This window comes from Chiloscyllium plagiosum, unplaced genomic scaffold, assembly GCF_037043375.1.
Source record: "Chiloscyllium plagiosum isolate Xiang-an unplaced genomic scaffold, Cpla_swu_hap1 HiC_scaffold_12, whole genome shotgun sequence".
Classification (NCBI taxonomy): Eukaryota; Metazoa; Chordata; class Chondrichthyes; order Orectolobiformes; family Hemiscylliidae; genus Chiloscyllium; species Chiloscyllium plagiosum.
Window position 1 is genome coordinate 36532824 of NW_028270150.1, and position 27375 is coordinate 36560198.

At 40.6% G+C, this 27375-nt stretch overlaps 1 protein-coding gene across 4 annotated transcripts in view; it reads left to right on the forward strand.

The window, feature by feature from the left end:
- The window catches only part of LOC122555288 (adhesion G protein-coupled receptor G7), a 74728-nt gene extending 49126 nt beyond the window's left edge, over positions 1–25602 (forward strand). For all 4 annotated transcript variants that reach the window (XM_043701132.2, XM_043701131.2, XM_087992631.1 and 1 more), the window contains 5 exons: positions 4340–4674; positions 10503–10584; positions 19770–19931; positions 20766–20922; positions 24686–25602. In XM_043701132.2, coding sequence (XP_043557067.1) covers positions 4340–4674; positions 10503–10584; positions 19770–19931; positions 20766–20922; positions 24686–24892 — 943 coding nt within the window. In that variant the 3' untranslated portion in view covers positions 24893–25602. The remainder of the gene's footprint in view (positions 1–4339; positions 4675–10502; positions 10585–19769; positions 19932–20765; positions 20923–24685) is intronic.
- The last annotated feature ends 1773 nt before the right edge of the window (positions 25603–27375 follow it).

Genomic DNA, 27375 nt, shown 5'->3' on the forward strand with positions numbered 1-27375 from the left:
GTCTGTATACTTCAATGCAAGGAGTATCAGAAATAAGGTGGGTGAACTTAAGGCGTGGATCGGTACCTGGGACTACGATGTTGTGGCCATCACGGAAACGTGGATAGAAGAGGGACAGGAATGATTGTTGGAGGTTCCTGGTTACAGATGTTTCAGTAGGATTAGGGAGGGTGGTAAAAAAGGAGGGGGGGGGGTGGCGTTGCTAATTAGAAATGGTATAACGGCTGCAGAAAGGCAGTTCGAGGGGGATCTGCCTTTGGAGGTAGTATGGGCTGAAGTCAGAAATAGGAAAGGAGCAGTCACCTTGTTGGGTGTTTACTATAGGCCCCCCAATAGCAGCAGAGATGTGGAGAAACAGATTGGGAAACAGATTTTGGAAAGGTGCAGAAGCCACAGGGTAGTAGTCATGGGTGATTTCAACTTCCCAAACATTGATTGGAAGCTCTTTAGATCAAGTAGATTGGATGGGGCGGTATTTGTGCAATGTGTACAGGAAGCTTTTCTAACTCAGTATGTAGATTGCCCGACCAGAGGGGAGGCCATATTGGATTTGGTACTTGGTAACGAACCGGGACAAGTGATGGGCTTGTTAGTGGGTGAACATTTTGGTGATGGTGACCACAATTCTGTGACTTTCACCTTGGTTATGGAGAGAGATGGGTGCGTGCAACAGGGTAGGTTTTACAATTGGAGGAAGGGTAAATACGATGCTGTAAGACAGGATCTGAGGAGCATAAGTTGGGAGCATAGGCTGTCAGGGAATGATGTCGTGGAAATGTGGAACTTTTTCAAGGAACAGATACGACGTGTCCTTGATATGTATGTACCTGTCAGGCAGGAAAGAGATGGTCGTGTGAGGGAACCTTGGTTGACGAGGGAGGTTGAATGTCTTGTAAAGAGGAAGAAGGAGGCTTACATAAGGTTGAGGAAACAAGGTTCAGACAGAGCAGTGGAGGGATACAGGATAGCCAGGAGGGAGCTGAAGAAAGGGATTAGGAGACCTAAGAGAGGGCATGAAAGATCTTTGGCGGGTAGGATCAAGGATAACCCCAAGGCATTTTATGCGTATGTGAGAAACATGAGAATGACGAGAACGAGGGTAGGTCCGATCAAGGACAGTAGTGGGAGACTGTGTATTGAGTCGGAAGAGATAAGTGAGGTCTTGAATGAGTGCTTTTCTTCAGTATTTACAAATGAGAAGGACCGTATTGTTGAAGAGGAGAGTGTGAAATGGACTGGTAAGCTAAAGGAGATACTTGTTAGGAAGGAAGATGTGTTGGACATTTTGAATAACTTGAGGATAGACAAGTCCCCCGGGCCTGACAGGATATATCCTAGGATTATGTGGGAAGCAAGAGAGGAAATTGCAGAGTCGTTGGCAATGATCTTTTCGTCTTCATTGTCAACAGGGGTGGTACCAGGGGACTGGAGAGTGGCGAATGTTGTGCCCCTGTTCAAAAAAGGGAATAGGGATAACCCTGGGAATTACAGGCCAGTTAGTCTTACTTCGGTGGTAGGCAAAGTAATGGAAAGGGTACTGAGGGATAGGATTTATGAGTATCTGGAAAGACACTGCTTGATTAGGGACAGCCAGCATGGATTTGTGAAGGGTAGGTCTTGCCTTACAAGTCTTATTGAATTCTTTGAGGAGGTGACCAAGCATGTGGATGAGGGTAGAGCAGTGGATGTAGTATACATGGATTTTAGTAAGGCATTTGATAAGGTTCACCATGGTAGGCTTATGCGGAAAGTCAGGAGGCATGGAATAGTGGGAAATTTGGCCAGTTGGATAGAAAACTGGCTAACCGGTCGAAGTCAGAGAGTGGTGGTAGATGGTAAATATTCAGCCTGGAGCCCAGTTACAAGTGGAGTTCCGCAGGGATCAGTTCTGGGTCCTCTGCTGTTTGTAATTTTTATTAATGACTTGGAAGAGGGAATCGAAGGGTGGGTCAGTAAATTTTCAGATGATACGAAGATTGGTGGAGTTATGGATAGTGAGGAGGGCTGTTTTCGGCTGCAAAGGGACTTAGATATGATGCAGAGCTGGGCTGAGGAGTGGCAGATGGAGTTCAACCCTGCCAAGTGTGAGGTTGTCCATTTTGGAAAGACAAATAAGAATGCGGAATGCAGGGTTAACGGTCGGGTTCTTAGTAAGGTGGAGGAGCAGAGGGATCTTGGGGTCTATGTTCATAGATCTTTGAAAGTTGCCACTCAGGTGGATAGAGCTTGTAAGAAGGCCTATGGTGTATTAGTGTTCATTAGCAGAGGGATTGAATTCAAGAGTCGTGAAGTAATGTTGCAGCTGTACAGGACCTTGGTTAGGCCACATTTGGAGTACTGTGTGCAGTTCTGGTCGCCTCACTTTAGGAAAGATGTGGAAGCTTTGGAGAGGGTGCAGAGAAGATTTACCAGGATGTTGCCTGGAATGGAGAATAGGTCGTACGAGGATAGGTTGAGCGTGCTAGGCCTTTTCTCATTGGAACGGAGAAGGATGAGGGGTGACTTGATAGAGGTGTATAAAATGATCAGGGAAATAGATAGAGTAGACAATCAGAAACTTTTTCCCCGGGTACAACAGAGTGTTGCAAGGGGACATAAATTTAAGGTGAAGGGTGGAAGGTATAGGGGAGATGTCAGGGGTAGGTTCTTTACCCAGCGAGTGGTGGGGGCATCGAATGCGCTGCCTGTGGGAGTGGCAGAGTCAGAATCATTGGCGAACTTTAATGTTCTATGTTCGGCACAACATCGTGGGCCGAAGGGCCTGTTCTGTGCTGTATTGTTTTATGTTCTATGTTCTAATAGTCAGAGGCAATTTGAGAAACAAATTTGTAAGGAGATCTCAGCTATCTGTAAGAATAATAGGGTGGTTATGGTAGGGGATTTTAACTTTCCAAACATAGACTGGGACTGCCACAGTGTTAAGAGTTTAGATGGAGAGGAATTCGTTAAGCATGTACAATAAAATTTTCTGATTCAGTATGTGGATGTATTTGCCTGTGTTTGGCCCATATCCCTCTAATCCTTTCCTAACCACATACCTGTCCAAATGTTCTTTAAATTGTAATTGTACCTGCATCTACCACTTCCTCTGGCAGACTGTTCTATAAATGCACCACCCTCTGTGCAGAAAACGTTGCCCTTCAGGTCCCTTTTAAATCTTTTCATTCTCACCTTAAAGCCATGCCATCTAGTTTTGAACTCCTCTACCCTGAGGAAAAGGCCTTGGCTATTCACCTTATCTATGCCCTCATGATTATATATAACTCTATAAGATCACTTCTCAGCCTCCGACACTCCAAGGAAAAAAGTCCCAGCCTTTCCAGCCTCTCCTTGTAATTCAAATCTTCCAGTCTCGGTAGCATCCTTGTAAATCTTTTCTGTACCCTTTCCAATTGAATAGGTCTCTCTGTTCGAAAAGATTCCACAGGGCCCGACCATTATTTGTGTAAGTCCTACCTTAGTTTGTCTGACCAAAATGCAAAACCTCACATTTATCTGAATTAAATGCCATCTGCCATTCCTCAGTTAATTGACCCAGTTGATCAAAGTCCCACTGTACTCTTAAATAACCTTCTTCACTGTCTAATATACCCCCAATTTTGGTGTCATCCTCAAACTTATTAACCATGCCTCCGATATGCTCATCCAATTCATTTATATAAATAACAAATAACAGTGCACACAGGATTTTCATCAATTCCTACCTATGTCAAATTCTGAAACCCTACGACCTAGCAAGTTGTCTGAACTCTTCAAATTCAGATCCCTTATTCATCTCTGATTTTCGTCATTCGATCACTGGCAGTTGTGCCTTCCATTGTCCAGGTTTTAAATTCTGTAATTCCCTCCCTTGAGGTCCCTGCCTCTTGTCCTTTCCATCCTCCTTTCAGAAGCTTCAGCTTTTAGTCATCTGTCATAATAAATCGTAATGTGTCATTGTGTAATATTTTTCATGACAGGGCTCTTGTTAAGTAGCTTGGAACATTTTAAAAACCTTAAAGGCATTATACAAATTAAAGTTGTGGTTTAAGCATGTACCTGATTAGCAGGACAGAAGAGAGCACCATAGTAGGACTAGGTGAGCACGGAAAAGTTTCTAATTAGCCTGTTCAAGGATGCTATTACACACCTTTGGAGCAAGTGGGACTTGAACCCAGACCTCCTTGCTCCGAGGGAGGGGTACAACCAATGCTCTAAATAGCCCGCAATCAATTCACATGCTTATTGAAAGACATTTGTTCTTGAATGGGATACATTGGATTGCCTATTTTCTGTACATGTCCTAATCTGTCAATTTACAATGAATCAAAACTCTACCTAATGGAGAATTTCTCTTCAGGCAAGCACGGAAGACATCGCTTACCTGGGTTACTGTGAGTCTTTGCATATCAATGCTTATGGTTAATTTGATCTTCATCTTTGGAATAAATAACTCCAATGCTCTGAATGAAAAAAATGCTGCGAACAATACAGAAAACATCATTCTACCTTCTGACCATTTCAATCCACCAGAGGTTTACTTATGTACTGCTGCTGCTGCCATTCTTCATTACTTTTTAATGGCTACATTCACTTGGTCAGCACTGTACGGTGCACAGATGTATGTTCTTCTGGTTCACGTGTTCAAACCTCTACCAAGACATTTCTTAATATGGATTTCAGTGGTTGGATGGGGTAAGGGATTTAAACAATTATTCCTTTATAATATTTTGCACAGCTCTAATACTTAGTGAATCTCTTACATAAGAGATTCACTAAAAAGAGATTCACTAAGTACTTGAGTTGAGTTTTTGATCATTATTGTTCATTAAGTACAAGAATTGGAGAACAGCATCTTTGGTTTTGGCCAATCACTGATCCTCCTTTTGCAAGTTTACAAGCTCAAAAACTATTGCTGGAAGTTCTACTCATTGCACTTATAGGAACAAAGCATGATGTAGCAAAGGAAAAATTAAACAAAAACTAATGGAGCATAATTTAACTAATTTCCATAAACTGACCTTTTAAACATATGTCTAATCTACATGAACATGTTAGAAATTGTTACGTATGTAATGCATTAACATAGAATGAGAAAAATGTTACATATAAAATTCAAAAATCTTGATAAACAACTCAAAAAGCATAAAACTTAACATAAAAGCAAATTTTCATGTGAGCGTAAGAAACAGTCAAGGCAGGCAGGAACAAAGCAGAGAACAAGGTAGGACTGATAAATTAAACTGCATTTACTTCAATGCAAGAGGCCTAACAGGGAAGGTAAATGAACTAGGGCATGGTTAGGAACATGGGACTGGGATATCATAGCAATTACAGAAACATGGCTCAGGAATGGGCAGGACTAGCAGCTTAATGTTCCAGGATACAAATGCTACAGGAAGGATAGAAAGGGGAGCAAGAGAGGAGGAGGAGTGGCATTTTTGATAAGGGATAGCATTTTAGCTGTACTGAGGGAGGATATTCCTGGGAATACATCCAGGAAAGTTATTTGGGTAGAAATGAGAAATAGGAAAGGGATGATCACCTTATTAGGATTGTATTATAGAATGCCTAATAGTCAGAGGGTAATTGTAAGGAGATTTCAGTTATCTGTCAGATTAACAGGGTGGTTATGGTAGGGGATTTTAACTTTCTAAACATAGACTGGGACTGCAATATTGTTAAGGGTTTAGATGGAAAGAAGTTTGTTAAGAGTGTACAAGAAAATTTTCTGATCCAGTATGTGGATGTACCTACCAGAGAAGGTGCAAAACTTGACCCACTCTTGGAAGATAAGGCAGGACAGGTGACTGAGGTGTCAGTGGGGGAGCACTTTGGAACCAGCGACCATAATTCTATTAGATTTAAAATGATGATGGAAAAGGATAGACTAGATCTGAAAGTTGAAGTTCTAAATTGGAGAAAGGCCAATTTTGATGGTATTAGGCAAGAACGTTCAAAATCTGATTGGAGGCAGATGTTTGCAGGTAAAAGGATTGCTGGAAAATGGGCAGCCTTCAGAAATGAGATAATGAGAGTCCAGAGATAGTGTATTCCTGTCAGGATGAAAGGGAAGGCTGGTAGATGTTGGGAAAGCTGGATGAGTGGAAAGTTGAGGTTTTGGATAAAAAAAAAGAAGGAATCATATGCCAGGTATAGACAGGAGAGAATGAATCTTTAGACGAGTATAAGGGCATTAGTATATGTCAAGTATAGACGGGATAGATCGAGTGAATCCTTAGAAGAGTATAAAGGCAGTAGGAGTATACTTAAGAGAGAAATCAGGAGGGCAAAAAGGGGACATGAAATAGTTTTGGCAAATTGAGAAAAGGAGAATCCAAAGGGTTTTTACAAATACATTAAGGACAAAAGTGTAACTAGGGAGAGAATAGGGCCCCTCAAAGATCAGCAAGGCGGCCTTTGTGTGGAGCCACAGGAGAAGGAGCAGATACTAAATTAATATTTTGCATCAGTATTTTCTGTGGAAAAGGACATGGAAGACATAGAATGTAAGGAAATAGATGGTGACACCTTACAAAATGTCCATATTACAGAGGAGGAAGTACTGGATGTCTTGCAATGCATAAAAGTGGTTAAATCCCCAGGACCTGATCAGGTGTACCCTTGAACTCTGTCGGAAGATAGAGAAATGATTGCTGGGCCTGTTACTGTGATATTTGTATCATCGATTGTTACAGGTGAGGTGCCAGAAGACTGGAGGTTGGCTAACGTGGTGCCACTGTTTAAGAAAGGTGGTAAGGACAAGCCAGAGAACTACAGACAAGTGAGCCTGATGTTGGTGGTGGGCAAGTTGTTGGAGGGAATCCTGAGGGACAGGAGGTACATGTATTTGGAAAGGCAAGGACTGATAGGGATATTCAGCATGGCTTCATGCGTGGGAAATCATGTCTCACATACTTGATTATTTTGAAGAAGTAACAAAGAGAATTGATGAGGGCAGAGCAGTAAATGTGATCTATATGGACTTCAGTAAGGCGTTTGACAAGGTTCCCCATGGGAGACTGGTTAGCAAGGTTGGATCTCATGTAATACAGGGAGAACTAGCCATTTGGATACAGAACAGGCTCAAAGGTAGAAGACAGAGGGTGGTGGTAGAGGGTTGTTTTTCAGACTGGAAGCTTGTGATCAGTGGAGTGCCACAAGGATCAGTGCTGGGTCCCCTACTTTTCATCATTTATATTAATGATTTGGATGTGAGCATAAGAGCTATAGTTAGTAAGTTTGCAGATGACACCAAAATTGGAAGTGTATGGAATGGGATCTTGATCAGTTGTGCCAATGGGCAGAGAAGTGGCAGATGGAGTTTAATTTAGATAAATGTGAGGTGCTGTATTTTGGGAAAGCAAATCTTAGCAGGACTTATACACATAATGGTAAGGTCTTGGGGAGTGTTGCTGAACAAAGAGACCTTGGAGTGCAGGTTCATAGCACCTTGAAAGTCGAGCTGCAGGTAGATAGGATAGTGAAGAAGGCATTTGATATGCTTTCCTTTATTGGTCAGAGTATTGAGTACAGGAGTTGGGAGGTCATGTTGCAGCTGTACAGGACATTGGTTAGGTCACTTTTGGAATATTGCATGCAATTCTGGTCTCCTTCCTGTTGGAAAGATGTTGTGAAACTTGAAAGGATTCAGAAAAGATTTACAAGGATGTTGCCAGGGCTGGAGGATTTGAGCTACAGGGAGAGGCTGAATAGGCTAGGGCTGTTTTCCCTGGAGCATCAGAGGCTGAGGGGTGACCTTATAGAGGGTTATAAAATCATGAGGCGCATGGATAGGATAAATAGACAAAGTCTTTTCCCTGAGGTGGGGGGAGTCCAGAACTAGAGGGCATAGGTTTAGAGTGAGAAAGGAAAGATATAAAAGAGACCTAAGAAGCAACTTTTTCACACAGACGGTGGTACATGTATGGAATGAGCTGCCGGAGGAAGTGGTGGAGGCTGGTACAATTGCAACATTTAAAAGACATCTGGATGGGTATATGAATAGGAAGGGTTTGGAAGGATATGGGCCAGGTGCTGGCAGATGGGATTAATTTGGGTTGGGATATTTGGTTGGCATGGACGAGTTGGACCAAAGGGTCTGTTTCCATGCTGTACATCTCTTTGACTCTATAATTAGGAGAAAGAGGGTCCATTCAGCCCCTCAAACCCACTCCATCATTCAATAAGGTCATGACTGACTGATTATGGCCTCAACTCCATGTCCCCAACACCCTTTGACTCCCTTGCTAGTTGAGTATCTGTCTACCTCTCCCTTACAAGTATTTATTTAGTTACTTTGCCTCCGTAGCTCTCTGTGAAAGAGTTCTACAGACTCTCAACTCTCTGAGAGAAAAAAAAATCTAATTGAACAAGTGACTTCACATTTTTGAATTTAAATTAAATTCACATTTTTAGGTCTCCTCTAAAAGGGGAAATATCCTTTCAGCATTTATCCTGTCATGTCCTATCAGAATCTTACAAGATTACCTCTTATTCTTATGAAAGCAATTGGCAGAGGCCCAGTCCGTCCAACATTTCCTCCCAACATAAACCACCCTCATTGCAGGTATCAATTGAGTGAACCTTTTCTGAACTGCTTCTAAATCATTCATGTCTTTTCTTAAATAAAGAGACCAAAGCTATGCATTGTACTTAAGCTGTGATCATACTGATGTCCTATGGCATAACATCTCTATTTTTGTATTTCATTACGCTTGCAACAAAAAATACCATTCCATCTGTTTCTTAATTACTTGCTGTACTTGTATACCAACTTCTTCTGATTCACATATCAGGACACCTTTGTGCCTCAGAATTCTAAAATCTGTCTCCATTTAAATAATATGAGTTTCTTTTGTAATTTAACATAATTTTTAAAGCTGTTTCAGGAAGATGGAGGATAGGATTTTGTGACAGTCATCGAGGATTCTATATGTGATTGGTAATGGGGAGATAAAATAAAGGCATGCATTTATGTAGTAATTTTCACAATCTCAGAATGTTCCAAGATGCTTTAACCTAACAGAAGTATTTATGAGGTGTCGTCACTGCAGTACTGTCAGAATCATGAAAGAAACTTCTACATATATATGTGGGTGAAATATTGCTAATCCAAGCACAGTAATCTGATATTAAGACCTGTGAAGTTTGATAAAGAATTTATTTGCAATTTTCTCTCAATTTTCTTACTGATGTTTGCACTAAATCATAGTGCTGTTTATTTCAATGCAATCTTTTTCCCCCAGATCCCCATCTGCATCAACCCTGACACTCCCACAACCCTACTTCTGCCCCACAGTGCTGCAGCCCTCCCTCAACCCACACACATATGTCAGACCTCACCCAATACACACAGAATATCTAAAAATACAATCACAGAATTGTAACAATGCAGAGCTAGGCCTATCATGTCTACACTTTCCCACTAAATCAGCATTGTAATTCCAGCCTTTTCCCTGTGATCCTGTACATTATTGCTTTACAAATAATCATCCAATGCCCTTTTAATACATCATTTAAATGTGTCTCTATCACGCTTCCAGGCAACGCAATCCAGATGCAAATCCATGGTATGATAAAGATTTTACTCATATTGCAGTTACTTCTCTTGCAATTATGTTTTCTCTGTCTGCTCTTGTTTTTGATCCTTTTATGAGTGGGATCAGTTTCTCCCTATCTATTTGGTTCAGACCCCTCATAGTTTTGCTAATTTTCATCAAATCTCTTCAGCCTTCTCCCCCAACAAGAAGACCAGTCCCAGCTTATCCAATCTATCTTCTTAACTGAAGTTTCTTATCCCTGGAACCATCATTATAATGCTTATCTGCACTGCCTACAGTGCATTCTCATCCTTCCTGAATTGCAGCTTCAGAACTGTGCAGAGTACCCCAGCTGAGGTCTAACTAGTGTCTTACACATGTTTAGCATAACCTGCATACTATTGTACTTTATGTACCTGGTTAACATAAGTTCTTTGCTCTTGACTTCCACGCTAGTATTAATGAAATCTAAGATAAATTAATTGCTCTCCACACCAGCCCCACCACTTATACTGGTGCACCTAAATATACGCCCAGGTCTCTCCTCTCTGGCACACCTTTAAATATTTATAGTAGTCCCATCAAAAATATCTCCAAAGCATATATATAGGGAGAGCATTTGACAACTGTACAGCAATACTGGAATGAGTTACACATTCTAGATGACAGACATCAAGTGTCATGAATAGAAGACTGCTACAATTGCATATAAAGTAAGCTAACCACTGTACTCTTTATTAAAGGGATTTGGAAGTTAATTTAGTTTTAATGACGAAAGCTCATTAAAACCTATTAGTTTGTAAATAATTGATATTGCAACATTAAATAGAAATTTAAGACTTTCCTTTTTGTGGGTTTTGGTAGATTTTTCCTCAATAAAATAGCAGGCTTTGAAGTGTATTGGTCAAATTATATTTCTGAGAAAAAAAATTAAACCTTATAAGTAGACACATCATTTAGTTTTAATAATGTATTCCTCAGGTCTTCCAGCAGTTATTGTTATTACAACATTCACAGCTACCTACAAAACAGATGATGCACTGAATTATCGGCAAGAAGAATTGTAAGTAAATAATCAATGCTTACTTCCAATGCATTTAACTCATGCAAAGTATAATAAATTAGTAAACCTTCCTTGCATTAATGATGATTGGCCTGGGGCATAGATTATGATTCAGTGCATGAGCACATTGTATCATTGTGTAGCCTTGAAAACATCATGTTTAAAAAATGGAGCTGCTTTGAAAACTATTTTGCCAAATGCTAAAAATATAGACTAATGTAAATCAAAATGTTAATTGTAACTGATAAACAAATTCTGTGTGAAGATGATTTCATAACCACAGTTGTTAATGTATACATTTCAGTTTAATTGTAATTTTACTAAGGCAATTCATGTGATTGTTTTCTTTATGTCAGGTAGCATTGTGTTTCAGTACAATCACCTCCTCATCATCACTATATTACACAAATATCTAATAAACTATTGATATCAAACTTTAAATGGTTAAATGTCACATTGTTTAAACTAACACACTAGTGATACGATTAAAAAACATTGCCAAAGCAAACACATATGCCACATCACTTATTGAGTGTTTCAGGTTACACAACAAAACAAGTGCATTATTTATCATGTACCACACATGTACTCCTCATAGAAACAAAATATGGTTTCAGATTTCGCACATACAAATAGACCTCTTTGGGAAATTATATACATAATTTTACAATGTTCAAAATAAAATGAAGTTTGAACATGAAATTGCAAGATGTGTAATTTGCCATGTGTTTATGTTGTTGGGGAAACTTTATTTTTATTGATATTGTGATGAAGGTTAATAAAATATTATGATTTGTGAATGTGGGTTCTAAAATGGAGAAATTACAAAAAGCTTTAAGTTTGACTTGTATTTTTATATTGTACATGTTAAGAAGGGCCATAGTTTTGGTTTCATATTGAGTTCTGAGAGTGCTAAAGTGTTGTCTGGAGTTTGTTGATATGTATTTAAATGAGTTTTTGAAACATCGTGAGGTGAATGGTCAGTACATTAGAAACAAAGCTAGAAGTGATAAAACAAAGGAGTGTTGTCATGACAAGTGTCCTGTGATACAGAGAAAGAAATAAGTTTGATTAGAAAATCCGCAACACATTTCATTCCGACAGAACCAGGTAATTCAAGAGAAAAGGAATGTCAGAGCAGCCATGCAATTTTGCAGTCTCTAAAACAGTCAGGACAAAACAGATGTCCTGACTGGCTTTGAAACTCATAAGAGAAAAGGTCCAGAAACAGAATGCTTTAAGGTGTCAAAGAGAAAGACGTCCTACATGGCTGTTGAAGGCATAAGTGTAAGGAATGCATGTTAACTAGGGGGCGATGCTGGAAACGTTTCTAAGGGTCTCAGAAAGGGGCTTTAACTAAGGTAAACTGCTTCAGGTGAGTGCAGAGCTTTGCTGGAAAGAAACCAATTACATTCATGCCAACTGAACAAGAAAATGTAAAGTGGAGACAGAGTGATCATGCATTAAGATTGAGTATCTGTAAGAATATTGTTGAGGGTATAAGGATTGGATCTAATATTTGCAGTAAGGCTTTCAAATTGTTCTTGTACATTTCAATAAAGCTATCATTTTTCCTTTTGTATGTAAAAAACTTCCATGTTCTTTTCTTAAAAGTACTTTGGTAGCCTCTTGTGAAAATATCCAATGACTGATCACTATGGTAAACAAATAGTCCACCAGTAATCCTTAGACAGCAACTTCCAAACACTACTATTTCCATCTAGAAGGACAAGGCAACGGATACATGGGAACGCCATCACCTGCAAGTTCCCTTCCAAGCTACTCACCATCCTGACTTGAAAATATATAATTGTTCCTTTAACGTCACCAAGTCAACATCCTGGAATTCTCTCCAAAAAACAGCAAATGGACCACAGCACTTCGCGAAGGTAGCTCACCACCACGTTCTCAAAGTCAACTGGGATGGGCAAAAAGTGGCTGACCAGCTAGCAATGCCTACATTCCACAAATGAATAATTTAGAAAAGGGCTATCACTCTGGTACCTCCCTTGTCTAGTATTACTATCACTGAGAACATAACATTATGGACAGAATTCTCTCAGTCTCTGAACATGGACATTGGATGAGCCAGTTGGGAAAATATGGTAAGATTGAAAAACTGAGATTTTCAATGTCCAGAAAAAAATGTCAGACTTTGAATCTAAGTTTGAATGACGAGACAAGAATTCCACCAGCAATTATCAAGATTACTATCAGTCAAGGATATCACCACAAGGCAGCATCCAAATTCAATCTAGGGGTTTGGAAGCAGTCACATGGCTACTTGGATTAGATAGAATCAGGGGTTCAATAGCTTACAGTCCAGGGAGTGGTGCTCAGTCAGTCCTGCAGACTAGTGCAACCAGTCAAGGGATTACTGGCAAGAGAGTCAGGGAGCTACATAGAAATTGATTAGGGCTTGGTCACTCACCAGGTGGGGCTCATGTTTCAAACTGGTGAGGGGATGAACCCGGGTCATCTCTCGGCATTAGTTCGCTGGAAATCAAAATGGAAATCAAGGATATCTGAGGAAGAATTACTGGACCCAAAACGTGATGCTGTCAGACCTGCTTAACCTTTCCAGCACCTGCTGGTTTTGTTTCTGATTTACAGCATCCACAGTTCTTTCAGTTTTTATCAAGGGCCATTTCTGTGGTAAGGATATCGGGGGAGTCAATTTTGTGGACTGGATGCAGCATGCTGGATATCAGAGGGGACAACAATTGTGACACAGGTCAACATATAAGACTGAGAGACAGTAGTGCATTGGAGGACATGGGTTACTGAGTTGGGGAGTATGGTCATCAACAATAACAAACAACTGGCTTTGATGTGGAGGGCACTACATGGCAATTGTTGGCATAGCCAAGCTGTAGGCTTGAGGGTCGGGGATAATGAGAGAATGTGAAATCTGACATGAAAATGTTGGATGAGAATGTGGGTGACCTCAGAACTGATGCAGTTGACAGGGAGTGCAAGTAAGAAAGGTATATGATGGTTTGGCTGTGGATATGGGGAGTGTTAGGTTACCAGGCTGAGCCTACATCTGACTTTGCAAAGTGTTGCCTTCCATCCTCACTCAAATCATAAATACACAATGGAAATGAAAAATCGGTACCACCACACTGAGAATGGGTGGAGAAAGTCGTTTTTGACTATCTGAGCCTGCAGGCTCTTTTTGAGAGCAATTTGTGGCCCTTTAAGGTCACATGTACTTACGCATCTATGTGCAGGACATCTATGATGATGGAATCCTGCATGTGAAACACATATAGTGTCCAACTATGTGGGATATAAATCCTGGTCACAAACAAACCTGACCAGATCATTAGCCATTACAGATTGATCATAATTATTTCTATAATTGGAAATAATCACAGATAATCTTAAAAATGTCACCTGCAGGGCACAATTCACAAAGACAATACAAGGTCTCAGATGCTGCACAAAGGTGTGGAGTACATTTTCTCTTACCTTGAAGAGTAACTGTTTGACAATATACTCTACTATGGTGATGTGTGGGGGCAGGGGGGAGGGGGGGGATGGAGGAGGAGAATGGAGGTGGGCGTGGGGGCAAAGTCTCAGTAATCCTATGACAAATACTGTGTTTATCCGACATACTTGTGCTGAATTCATCAGAATAAAGTCCACTGTGTCAAAGTCTGGATAGAGGCAATCCATCATCCTTGTTGATGCAGATGTCCATTTCTCCTTCGAAAGAGGATTCTGCTAAACTGTCATAGTTGTGATGTGAATGCTGACTGCTCACATTACAATGGGCCTGTAGTTTCTGATATTCCCAAAAGCAGAAATTGCTGGAGAAGCTCAGCATGTGGCAGATCTGTAAAGAAAAAATAGAGTTAAAGTTTCACTTCAGAACTTCACTTCTGCAGTTCGTTGTTTTATTTCTGATATTCTCTGCACAGGTTCATTGGAATCATGACCAATGGATTCAGCCACAGCAGAGGTTATTGTCACTGAGGCCTTTATGCACAAAGATGCAGAGAAAATTATGTGAAACAAAGGTGTCAGCAAGCTCAGGACTAGCAGCAACCTCCAGCTACTGAACCGACTCCATATAAAGAGGTCACAGCTGAAGGTTCCCTCAGGATGCACAGGAGGTCAAGATTGTATCATTCTGGATACCACCTCCTGTGGTTAACTGAGGCAGATAGACACCATGGAAAGGGGATATCCTAGGTGACTCTGTCATCTGTTAGAGCAGGACTTGTGACCTGTATGGATGGGTGACCATCATCTTCCAAGTGGCTATCAAGGTGACAGCTGAGCTAAATTATTTGCAACTGGCTGGTTTCAAGGATTTTTTTTTTAACTTATTCACTTATGGGATGTGGGTGTTGCTGGCTGGCCAGCATAATTCCCAATCACTAGTTGCACTTGAGAAGGTGGTAGTGAGCTGCCTTCTTGAACTGATGCAGTACCTATGCTATAATTTGACCATAATGCCTTTAGGGAGGGAATTTCAGGATTTTGACCCAGTGACAGTGAAGGAACAGGGATATGTTGACAAGTCAGAATGGTGAGGAGCTAAGAAGGGAACTTACTGGTGGTGGATTTCCTACATATCTGCTGTTCTTGTCCTAGATGTGAGTGGTGTCTAAGGATTTTGGTAAATTTCTGCAGTGTACCTTATGGATAGTATGCATTGCTGTTACTAAGTGTGGGTGCTACTGAGTGTCAGTGATAGGGGGGTTGGATGCTTGTGGATGTGGTGCCAATCAAATGGACTGCTTTGTCCTGGATGTGTCAAGTTTCTTGAATATTGTTGGAGGTACACCCATCCAGGCAAGTGAGGAGTATTCCTTCCCACTTCTGACAAGCTTTGTAGATAATATACATGCTTTGGGGAATCATGATGTGAGTTGCTTGCTGCAGTATTCCAAGCCACTGGTCTGCTGTTGTTGCCACTATTTTTCTGTGGTGAGTCCAGTTGAGTTTCTGGTCAATGGTAAGTCCCAAGACGTTGAAAGTGCGAGAATTCAGTGTTGGTAACATTACTGAATGTCAAAGGTTGGTGGTTAGATTGTCTCTTATTCGACCTGTTTATTGACTTGCTACACCATAGTGTGTGTCACATAATTCCGCCATGCTGTGCTCTGCACAATTGAAGCAGGCAAAGAGGAGATGTGATGGAGGCTAAAGAACTGGGAGAGTGGCAGCAGTCTTCTGAGGAGGAGGTGGATGAAGACATTGAGCAGGAGGAACATTGTCTTTACCATGATAGAATAGTGCCACACTGGGCGCTACAAGCTTGGACTTAATTGACACCCTGTGAAGTAGATATGAGTTGGTTGCATTGGTCCTTCATTGACTGTAAAACTGTCATTGCTTGAAAGGCAAGGGAATCTTGTTTATCCCCAATGCAGCTTTTTATGTTCATGTTTTATTTTGCTTTTTCTATTGTTCAATAAAAGTGAATGTTTTCAATCATTTGAAAGCTTTCCAGCCTGTGACACATGCACATTGAACAATGGGAAGCCATTATTCTTCACTGGATGTTACAAAAATAGTAACATTCCCTTGGACAGGTTGTTAACATGGTACGGTTCTAAGCATGAGTAATCTGTGTAGTCATGAATATTGTAGCTAGTTGCAATTACAGTGGATCAGACAGATGATGATGTAAAGTAATAATATATTAATTAATGTGAGTTTCTATTTGCAACGAAGAGTCACTGGTGTCACCTCTGTGCACTCAGTAGCTAGTCTTTTTCACTTCAATCCCACACATGCCTTGTAAAGAGCTAGTCGTGGATTGTACCTGATGCATAGCTGATCTTTAAATATGGCACTTGTGCTAGATATCCCGGAAGTTCCTGACAGTGGCAAGTACTTCTGATATGCACACAACAGAATGAGTGCAGTGCTGTAGTGCTGGTGGTGCATACATAATGAGGTGAGCAATGGGGAATGACATGAGAAAACTCACTAAAGCTCACAGAGAGAAACTCTCCATGAAACTTCCCGAGACTGACAATTTGCTGATTTTGGTAAAATCCAGCCAATAGTTTTTGGTTGTTATATTTTCTTCATTCAGCTGTGAATGGATGGATATAATATTTCTGGTTTCATAGAGACATCAAAATGACATATTTCATACTTTATAATTAATTATATCTGTAAAATTATTTTCTGTCTTCTTACTTACTTTCAATATGTTTTACTTGGAATCTTCCATCTTTCTCAAAGTCTTAGCTTTGAGTTGATATTCATGCTGGATATGTTATTCTGTCAGGTGAAGGCAAATAACAACCACACCCAGGCTTTCAATTCCCAACATGCAAATATCTCCACGTCAAGGCCTGAGAGTAATCCTATGTGCATTGGTATAATTTTGTCAACTGATTGAAGAACACTTTGAAGCATGTACATTTCTAGGTTACAAAAGTAACTGATATTTTAAAAATAATTTGAAAACTATTTGAAGCCTGAACAGGAAACTTACTTTCAAGAGCTTATTTTACTTCAGAACTAGAAGTTAGTAATTTACAACATGAGAGATGAATGCAGAGAGTTAAATCTTTATCCTTTTTACTGTATTTTAAATGTTTAGAGCATCTGTGTTTTCCTTTTATAAAACACATAGATCATGTAAACATGATTATTTTAGTAACTGTGATATCTGTTTAATTATTCACCAAGTAAAGGGGCAGCACGGTGGCTCATGGTTAGCACCTGGGTTCGATTCTAACCTCGGGTGTCTGTGTGGAGTTTGCACGTTCTCCCTGCGTCTGTGTGGGTTTCCTCCGGGTGCTCCGGTTTCCTCCCACAATCACAAAAGATGTGCAGGTCAGGTGAATTGGCCAAGCTAAAGTGCCCATAGTGTTAGGTGCATTAGTCAGAGGGAAATGGTGGGTTACTCTTCAGAGGGTCAGTGTGGACTTGGTGGGCCAAAGGGCCTGTTTCCACACTGTAGGGAATCTAATCTAAAATGATGAACCATTTATTTTCTAGAAGTTAAATTGTAAATAAAGTTCTTGTCTTACAGTCTCTGGAAAGGACATTTGCAACTTTTCACTCAGGCTGTGTAACCCTGTGCTGGTTCTATAGCCCAACACCTCATCTTTCATTTTGTCAATCAAACCTCATGAATTCCACTGGACAGAATTATTTTACTAAGAAAAATAAAGTTGATTATTTGTAATCTGCAGAAAATCATCATTCTGCTTGTGACCTCTAAATGGTCTTCAGAATCACTTATTTAAAATCTAAAATTAATAAAAAATCTAGCCTGATTGACTCAAGAAATTAACACACAGATTTACGTATCAATAATAGACCAATTTATTGTGATCCATGTGATATGCTCGTGTCTGGTAAAGTAATATGCCCTTTGTCCACAAGCAACAGAGAATCCAGGAGTTTGTTTACCCAGTGAGTAGCTAAAATCCATATTTGAGGCAAGTGACATTGATACATTTAGGGAAAGCTAAATGATTACCCTGGGTTACGAACGAGTTCTGTTTTTAAGTCTGTTTGTAAGTCGAATTTGTATGTAAGTCTTAGAATCATAGAGACATACAGCACGGAAACAGACCCTTTGGTCCAACTCGTCTATGCTGACTAGTTATCCCAACCTAATCTAGTCTCGCTTGCCAGCACCCAGCCCATATCCCTGTAAACCCTTCCTATTCATATACATATCCAGATGCCTTTTAAATGTTGCAATTGTACCGGCCTCCACCACTTCCTCTGGCAGCTCATTCCATACACGCATCACCCTTTGTATGAAAAAGTTGCCCCTTGGGTCTCTTTTATATCTTTCCCCTTTCACCCTAAACCTATAACTCTAGTTCTGGCCTCCCCCACCCCAGGAGTCAGAAGTTATATACGGTTCACATAGCGTCAATTAATCAAATGTTTGCCTTAGTATATAGTATATATTTTAACATCTTAAATATAATAATACAGTAATAATAATAAATGTAACTACAGTACAATACAATATTTACAATTGAGAGAGAAAGAAAATGTGTGCGTACATGCATATAAAAAACATTGAAGAAACATTTCTTAAACTGTTTACATAGAAAATAAAATCATTAAAGCTTAACACTTATTCTTGTTCCAATCAATGTCTTGCATACCAGAGAGAGCGTTAATTAATAATTAAGATTACTTTATTAATTGGATGATGGGCCTGGTGCTGGAGAGGATGGGCCTGGTGCTGAGTCAGGGATTGATACTGTTACTGAAGAGTCAGGGTCTGATTCTGCTGCTGGAGAGTGGAGGTTTATTTCTGAAGTCAATTTCTTAAAGTAAACATTAAGAGTGGCTTGAACAGAGCTTTTCTTTTTTTCATTATAAATGGCCTTGCAGCAGCTGAGACCACTGGTAAATATCCGATAAATTTTGGTGAACCTCTCTGCATTAGGATCTTGCTCCTCTAACTTTGCCATCCCTGTTTCAATGAGATGAAAGGCTTCAGCTAACTCCTTTGTCAAAAACCTATTGGGTTCTGGAGTTTCTAGGACCCGGCCTTCTTCCTCGAATGCTATCATCTGCTGCTCCAGCTCCATAAGTTCCTCATTGGTCAGTTCTTCGGCATGGGATTCAAGCAAGTCTACGACATCACCTTCATTAATGTCTAACTGCAGTTGATTATTACCAATATCAGCCACAGCTTGCCTGGCTTTGGTGATGCCCTCAGGTGTGAACTCTTTAAAACCATCTGCGAATTGGGGACTCAATTTGTTCCAAACAACAGCGTGACGTTGTTCTCCCTCAGGCTGAAAGCATGCAGTGTCTTGAGGGTCACGCAAAGTAATCCGTTCGTTCATTAGTACGAACCATTGTATGTAACCCTTTTTTTAGAATAATAGGCTTTACGGAGGTCGGTTCAGTAAGTACGGATGTTTGTAAGTCGGTCATTCGTAACCCGGGGAAAGCCTGTACCTGAACGGAATAGGAAGCCACTTTGATATAGTTAAAAGGATGGGAAAAGGGTTGGGAGGAACATAAACATTGACATAGGCTAATAAGCGCGTATGATATTTTTCACTGTATTTCATACCACATAAGCAAAATATTTTAGACAAGGGTATTTTATATTCAAAGCATCATTTACCATGCATTTGGATTTTACAAACAGTGAACGAGTCTCCCTTTGTTGTCTGTTCAGTGTCCTTTATTCATCAAACTTTGCTGTTGTTTCTGTTTTTCAGCTGCTGGCTCTCTGGTTTTGATCTTCATGGGAACCTGGAATTGTCAAAGCCAATGCTGTGGGGATTTCTTCTTCCAGTTGCGATATTGCTCCTATTTAATTTTGTCATGTTTGCTCTAGTGACAATGTTGGTGCTGTACAACAAAGACCATGGTACTTGCAGGTAATGCAAGATATTATATATTAACTTGCTTTGAACTGATATGAAATTCAATTTTTCCAAACACAACAATGCATCCCACATTCAAACAATCCTCTCTGATCAAAAAGATTGAACATATTAGCTCACTTCTGTCAGTATTAAAAGCATCATTTAGTGACTCAGAGATTCTGTGTTGATATTGGTATATTTCAGCAACTGCTTTTTAAGATCCTTCATTTGCCTATGCATTTTAAAATTCAGCTGATCACTGATTCATCGTATGGAATGTAGATCTTTCAGTCAATAGCAGAGAACATAGAAGTATTGCATTGCAATCTGTCCATGACTTTTAGTAACCAGTAATGTTTGTTTAGTTATGATAAACAGTTAATTGCTTCCAAGTCAAATACACCTTTCATTTGATTCCAAATTTATTATAAATTTTTACAAATTATTATATATTAATTATTTTATTAAGAATTCTCACACTTTAAAATTGATATTTGTCTCTTAACTGGCATTAAAAAAAACCTCCCATTTATAAATAATGTTCAAAACTCAGGTCAGCTTCTTTCCCTGGAAAGCAAGTGAAAGTCATAATAAGTCACTCCATCCCACTGCCAGAAACAGTATGTAACTAGTTCTACCAGGACTATAAGATCTGAAGCAATTTAGTAAGTCATACAGCTAAGTGTGAAATAATTAATTTTCTCATTTGATATATGAACTAGTTTATAGAGAACACTTTAACATTTTACTGAAAGCTGGTAAAACATCTCCTGAGTATAATTTATTAAAATCAGTAAAATGCTTAGTATTAGCAAACACTTCATTAATTACTGTGTTCTTTTATAGTGCGAAACAGGCTACGTCAGCAAAGAAAATGATGGGATCCTTATCAGTAGCTGTTGTGCTGTGTTTAACATGGAGTCTAGGTTATTTGATGCTTATAGAGCGTGAAGAAACACAAGCTGTATTTAGCTATCTCTTCTGTGCTCTTAATGCCACTCAGGTTTGTAAAGTTTTCTTCCAGAATCATCAAACACAAGATGCTGGTAATGATATTGGACAAATATAAAATATTTCCACGTTTGACAGAGTAATGAATAAAGTGTGGCTGATGGCAAATCCTAAGATTGTAAGTTATGTACAGCTGCTTATAGAAAATTTAGTTTCAGTGAGGAAGAAGAAATTGAGGGACTGTATTGAAAAAGTATATAAATGTAGTCTTTAGATTCCCTGTGAAAACCAATAAATTAAAAAAAACATACCCGAACAACCCAAATGGAGGAAATCAATGCACAACATTTTACTTTTATAATTTACTTGAATAATGAAACCAAAAGCAACATAATTACAGATTGACCTTACAGCTAAACTGTATTTAATAAAAATTAACTGAATTGTACTGGCTGTTAAAACAATGGTAGATCACATGGATTATTGGCAGTTCTACATATTGCCAATGCCACCATTGGGAATGGCGGGTTGGGGGAAGAAGGGGGTCTCTCTGCCATCTTTGTTGACCATTTTAGTGTTATCAATAGACACTGGCAGTTCCTTTGAAAGATGTTGCACCAAATTCTGCCACAAATTCCTTCAAAACACTATCTTTCTCCATTCAATGTATACAGTTCTTTTATTTTGAGGCTGTAGTCACCTCCCAACAGCAGCTTTACTCCACTTGAACTCCACAGGTCTACATTCCTCCCAAAGGTGGATTTTCCAGATACTTTTCCAGTTATGCCCATATTTCTTACCATTTTGCCATGATGGACTTCTCTGAATAGCCTGTCCTGCCTTGCATACCACTGGAAATATTATTTCAAGGCTCCATCTTTCGTCTTCAATTTCCCCAGCAACATGAAGTCACAGCCAGTCCTAGGAAGCCTAATGATAGAAGATGGTGGCAGGAAGGGCAGAAAATTGGGGGATTGGCACTGGCAATGACCAGCCACCTCAAAAATTTAGTTCCAGGTAAGTGAGGCCCATGGTCCTGCATGTCCTTGGTGGAGTGGAAGGGGGAGTTGAAGTGTTGAGCCACGGACCAAGGACATGCAGGTCCTTGGACTCCTCCATCGCCAGACCATAGCAACACAGCGGCTGGAGGAAGAGCGCCTCATCTTCCGCTTAAGAACCCTCCAACCACAAGGGATGAACTCAGATTTCTCCAGTTTCCTCATTTCCCCTCCCCCCACCTTGTCTCAGTCCCAATCCTCGAACTCAGCACCACCTGCAATCTTCTTCCTGACTTCTCCACCCCCACCCCCACTCCGGCCTATCACCCTCACCTTAACCTCCTTTCACCTATTACATTTCCAAAACCCCTCCCCCAAGTCCCTTCTCCCTACCTTTTATCTTAGCCTGCTTGGCACACTCTCCTCATTCCTGAAGAAGGGCTCATGCCTGAAACGTCGATTCTCCTGTTCCTTGGATGCTGCCTGACCTGCTGCGCTTTTCCAGCAACATATTTTCAGCTCTGAGATTGATGTTTTATCAGTAAGGGATTCAAGGGTTATAGGGAAAAGGCAGGATTACCTCAGATCAGCCATGCTTTCATTGAATGGTGCAGCAGACTTGATGCGCTGAATGATTCTGGTTCTGCTTCTGCTCCTACATCTTATGGACATATGGTCTTTCTTTGCAGTACCAGAAATCACGTCTGCTGGGTGATATACTCATCAAGGGTTAAATAGGGCAGAAGAATCACATTGGAGTTATATTACAATGGAATACATTAACAAAGTCTAAGTGCAAAAGTTATTATTTGTTCTGCCAAATGGTTACAGCACTAATAAGACTATATTTATTGTCAAGTTACCTTTTACTTGAACCATTGCAGTCTTTATGATAATCATAACAGAGAATGCTGGAAATATTTAGCAGGTCAAACAGCATCCGGTTTAAATATATCACTCAGACTACTCAGAGGTCAATGCAGCACAACAAATATTAGAGTGAACATTGATTCTGACTCAATGACATGAAGGATCAAAAAGAAATAACCAAGTAGGGAGACTTAAGAGGGAAATGTGCGTAGGGATAGCATGCCCACAAGAGTACTACTCTTCTGCTTTTATGTAATAGAAATTGCATGGTTTGGAGATGCTTTTGAAGGAAGTCTGGTGTGTTTTTACAGTGAATTATACACAGTATGTTGTTGCTGGCAGAGAAGTAGCTATTGAATTTATTGGTTAAAGTTTTGATATTTGGATCAGGATTGTCTAATTGATGATCACCTCATTGAGTATGATTACAATTTTGTCCATCTGAGTGAGTGCTGATCATTCAAACTTAATCCTGAATTGAAGTGTGTAGATGATGACTAGGCATTTGGGGATCAGGAAGCAAGCCACTTATCACACAGTGCAGAATATTACAGCAGTCTGAGCACTGTGGGCTATGGTGAGATGTGTGGTACAGTTTGGTGAGATATTTGGTGGAGGCTATCTTGACTTGTCCAGATCATCTTACTGCGTCATTACTGTTTTTCTCAAGCGGCTTTGGCATGCTTTTATGCTAGACGAAAGCAAATTCACAATTGATGCTTATCATTGTTTGTTAAACACCTTGCTAACAGCCTAACTCATCAGGTAAATATTCTGGTTGTGATCTTATCAAACTTGCCAAACAAATTAGTCTTCAGGAAGATTTGACATGGAAACCAGAGCAAGTTCTTGATGGATTCAACTTGTCACTTACTCCAAATGCCTTCCCTGTTGGATCAGTTCTGAAGAAGGAGGTCACTCAATCCAAAGTGTTAAATCTGTTTTCTCTCCACAGATGCTGCTGGACCTGCTGAGCTTTTCCAGCAATTTCTGTTTTTGTCTCTGATTTACAGTAACCGCAATTCTTTTGATTTTTTATTTAGCATTTTTCTTCACATTGCTTGTTACTTAAGCATTGTGACAGTTATATACCATTTGTGAATCTAAGCCTGGATGTTATCCAGGTTTTAGGCAAAAGTGACCACTGCAGATGCTGGAGATCAGAGTCGAGACTAGAATGGTGCTGGAAAAGCACAGCTGGTCAGGCAGCATCCGAGGAGCAGGAAAATTGACGTTTCTGGCAAAAGCCCTTCATCAGGAATGAAAGCCCTTTCATTCCTGATGAAGGGCTTTTGCCAGAAACGTCGATTTTCCTGCTCCTCGGATGCTGCCTGACCTGCTGTGCTTTTCCAGCACCACTCTAATCTAGACTGTTATCCAGGTTCTGTCATTGGCTGACATGCATGATTCATTATTAGAAAAATAGCTGATGAAACTCAGCAGGTCTGGCAGCATCTGTGTGGAGGAAGCAATGTTAATGCCAGATTAGAAAAATTAACTCAGCTTTCTCCTCACAGTTGCTGTCAGACCTGCTGAATTTCACCAGCAATTTATGTTTTTGTCTCCGATCTCCAGCATCCACATTTCTTTGTTTTATTTCACTGTCAAGAGAGGTTCTGAATGGAACTAAACTTCAGGGAATAGCCCACTCTTAAACCTACATAGGAGCAAAATTGTGATGAAGCAAATGATATAATTGGACTGAGGGCATTACCCTGAGGCAGTCCAGCAGCAAAATCCTTGAGAGTGCTATGATTTTGCTAAGTAGAAAAATAATGTCTCATTTGGAATTCCTCATTTTTTAAAAAAAATTAGTCAAATTTAACATAATAGCAAATGCAGGTCATGATCTTGGTTGCCAAATTGTCTTTCTATTGTTAAAATATTTTACCGCATTGTGTTCTGATAATGTTAATTTGCTAAAGTATTGCTTTCTTTGATTAATAGGGTCTACAGATTTTCATTCTGTTCACTGCTCGCCGAAAAGCATTTCAAAAGATGTATGCAGCCTGGGATTCCAGATTTGATATGAACATCAGTATAGTCCATTCAAAAAAATTCTCGTTTCAAAGTGTAAGCATTCCAGAAAATAGAGAACTGTACACAGTGAACTTCTCTGAAACCTCATGTTCCATACCTTCCATTCTATATTAGAATGCATTTTTGAGACAGGATAAATTCCCTTTGTTGTTCCTCCTTAAAATGCTCTTAGTTTCTTCATGGCTGCAATAATGGGAAAATGTGTTATGTTCCCGGCAAAATTCAACAGTAATATATCATCAACACTCGGTAGACTTGTCGTGGAAGGAAATGATTTATATTAGCTTCCGATTCATTTCCATCCAGAACGCTGCATTACTGTAAGATGTTTTAGATTAGAATCAATCTAAACATCATGGCATAGATAGAGAACACAGGGGGCTAACACCTTCAACATATTGTCTAGCTAACACCCATTGTTACAGCTAACCTGAGAATGCAACTTTTAAAAGAAGGTTTTGTGATTTACACATGAAAGAAGTGAAACTATCATGGTATTCGAACAGATGAAAGACTCAACAGACAATCAAGGTATTTTTCAATGTATAATTTCAGTAAATTTTTGCTATAAATTCTGTGCCTTACAATTGTGCTTTCCACAATCACCTGATGAAGGAGCGGCGCTTCCAATTAAACTTGTTGGATTATAACCTGGTGTTGTGTGATTTTTAACTTTGTACACCCCAGTCCAACACCGGCATCTCCAAATCATTACTGTAAGACAGCATTCTACTTGGCATACAGAGTGCAATAACTGCATGTGTGATTGTTAAATCTGAAGCTCAAATAAAGCTGAAGCTAGAATAAATTACTGTTCCACTTGGTGTGTGGTTGTATTGTTCACATTTTTGCATTGTCAGGAATTGATTGTATTTCTAGATTATGTGTATTGAGGATGTTGTCGGTGTTAAATTCAGTGAGTAAACAGAGATTGGTATCTGACCAGCCACATGTAAAGTGAATAGGTGAGTGGGCTCAAGGAGTTGAATGGTCCAAACCAGTTAGTATGGCTGAAGTATGTACAATCAGTTGTGATGGCAGGGATTGCCTTCTCAACTCTGCTGGTATTTTACCAGTGGAGGTGTACATTTTAGGCAGCGCATGTGCCCTTGGGCCTATTGAGACCAAAAGTCATTTCCTGCTGCCACTGATATTTTACCCATGCCACGTGGAGAACTGAGGGAACCCACCTTTTCAGGTACTTGTGCCCAACAGAATGTCTCCAGAATGGAAATGATTGAATACTGACTGCAGTCCAGATATTAACCATTGTTCTTAGATTCAGATACTGCCAGTAGCTCTTGGAGGTGGTATGTCTTCCTACGTGGGGTGATTGCCATGACCTAGGGCAGTGAACTTTCTGTCAACCTTAAAGTCCAAACATGGCATCCAGGGCAAGCAGGCACAGTGAGTGAGGGAACTGCCATCATGTTCCTGTTAATGAAACCTGACCATCAAGTAATTGGAAGTCTAACTATAGTTCTATAGAGGACGAAGGACTCAAAGCACTCCGCTTCTTCCTTTCCCGCCGTACCACCCAGTACCCTTCCACCGACACCCTCCTTCGACTGACCGAACTGGTCCTCACCCTGAACAACTTTTCTTTCCAATCCTCCCACTTTCTCCAAACAAAAGGAGTAGCCATGGGCACCCGCATGGGCCCCAGCTATGCCTGCCTCTTCGTAGGGTATGTGGAACAATCCATCTTCCGCAACTACACTGGCCCCACCCCCCATCTTTTTCTTCGCTACATTGATGACTGTATCGGCGCTACCTCGTGCTCCCACGAGGAGGTTGAACAGTTCATCCACTTCACCAACACCTTCCACCCCGACCTCAAATTCACCTGGACAGTCTCGGACTCCTCCCTCCCCTTCCTAGACCTTTCTGTTTCTATCTCAGGCGACCGAATCAACACGGACATCTACTACAAACCTACCGACTCCCACAGCTACCTGGACTACACCTCCTCCCATCCTGCCCCCTGTAAAAACGCCATCCCATTCTCCCAATTCCTTCGTCTCCGCCGCATCTGCTCCCAGGAGGACCAGTTCAAAATACGCACAACACAGATGGCCTCCTTCTTCAAGGACCGCAATTTCCCCCCCGACGTGGTCGACGGTGCCCTCCACCGCATCTCCTCCACTTCCCGCTCCTCCGCCCTTGAGCCCCGCCCCTCCAACCGCCACCAGGACAGAACCCCACTGGTCCTCACCTACCACCCCACCAATCTCCATGTACAGCGCATCATCCGCCGTCACTTCCGCCACCTCCAAACAGACCCCAGCACCAAGGATATATTTCCCTCCCCTCCCCTATCAGCTTTCCGTAGAGACCACTCCCTCCGCGACTCCCTTGTCAGATCCACACCCCCCACCGACCCAACCACCACTCCCGGCACCTTCCCTTGCAACCGCAGGAGGTGCAACACTTGCGCCCACACCTCCCCCCTCACTTCTCTCCAAGGCCCCAAGGGAAACTTCCATATCCGCCACAGATTCACCTGCACCTCCACCCACATCATCTACTGCATCCGCTGCAGCCGGTGTGGCCTCCTCTATATTGGGGAGACAGGCCGCCTACTTGCGGAGCGATTC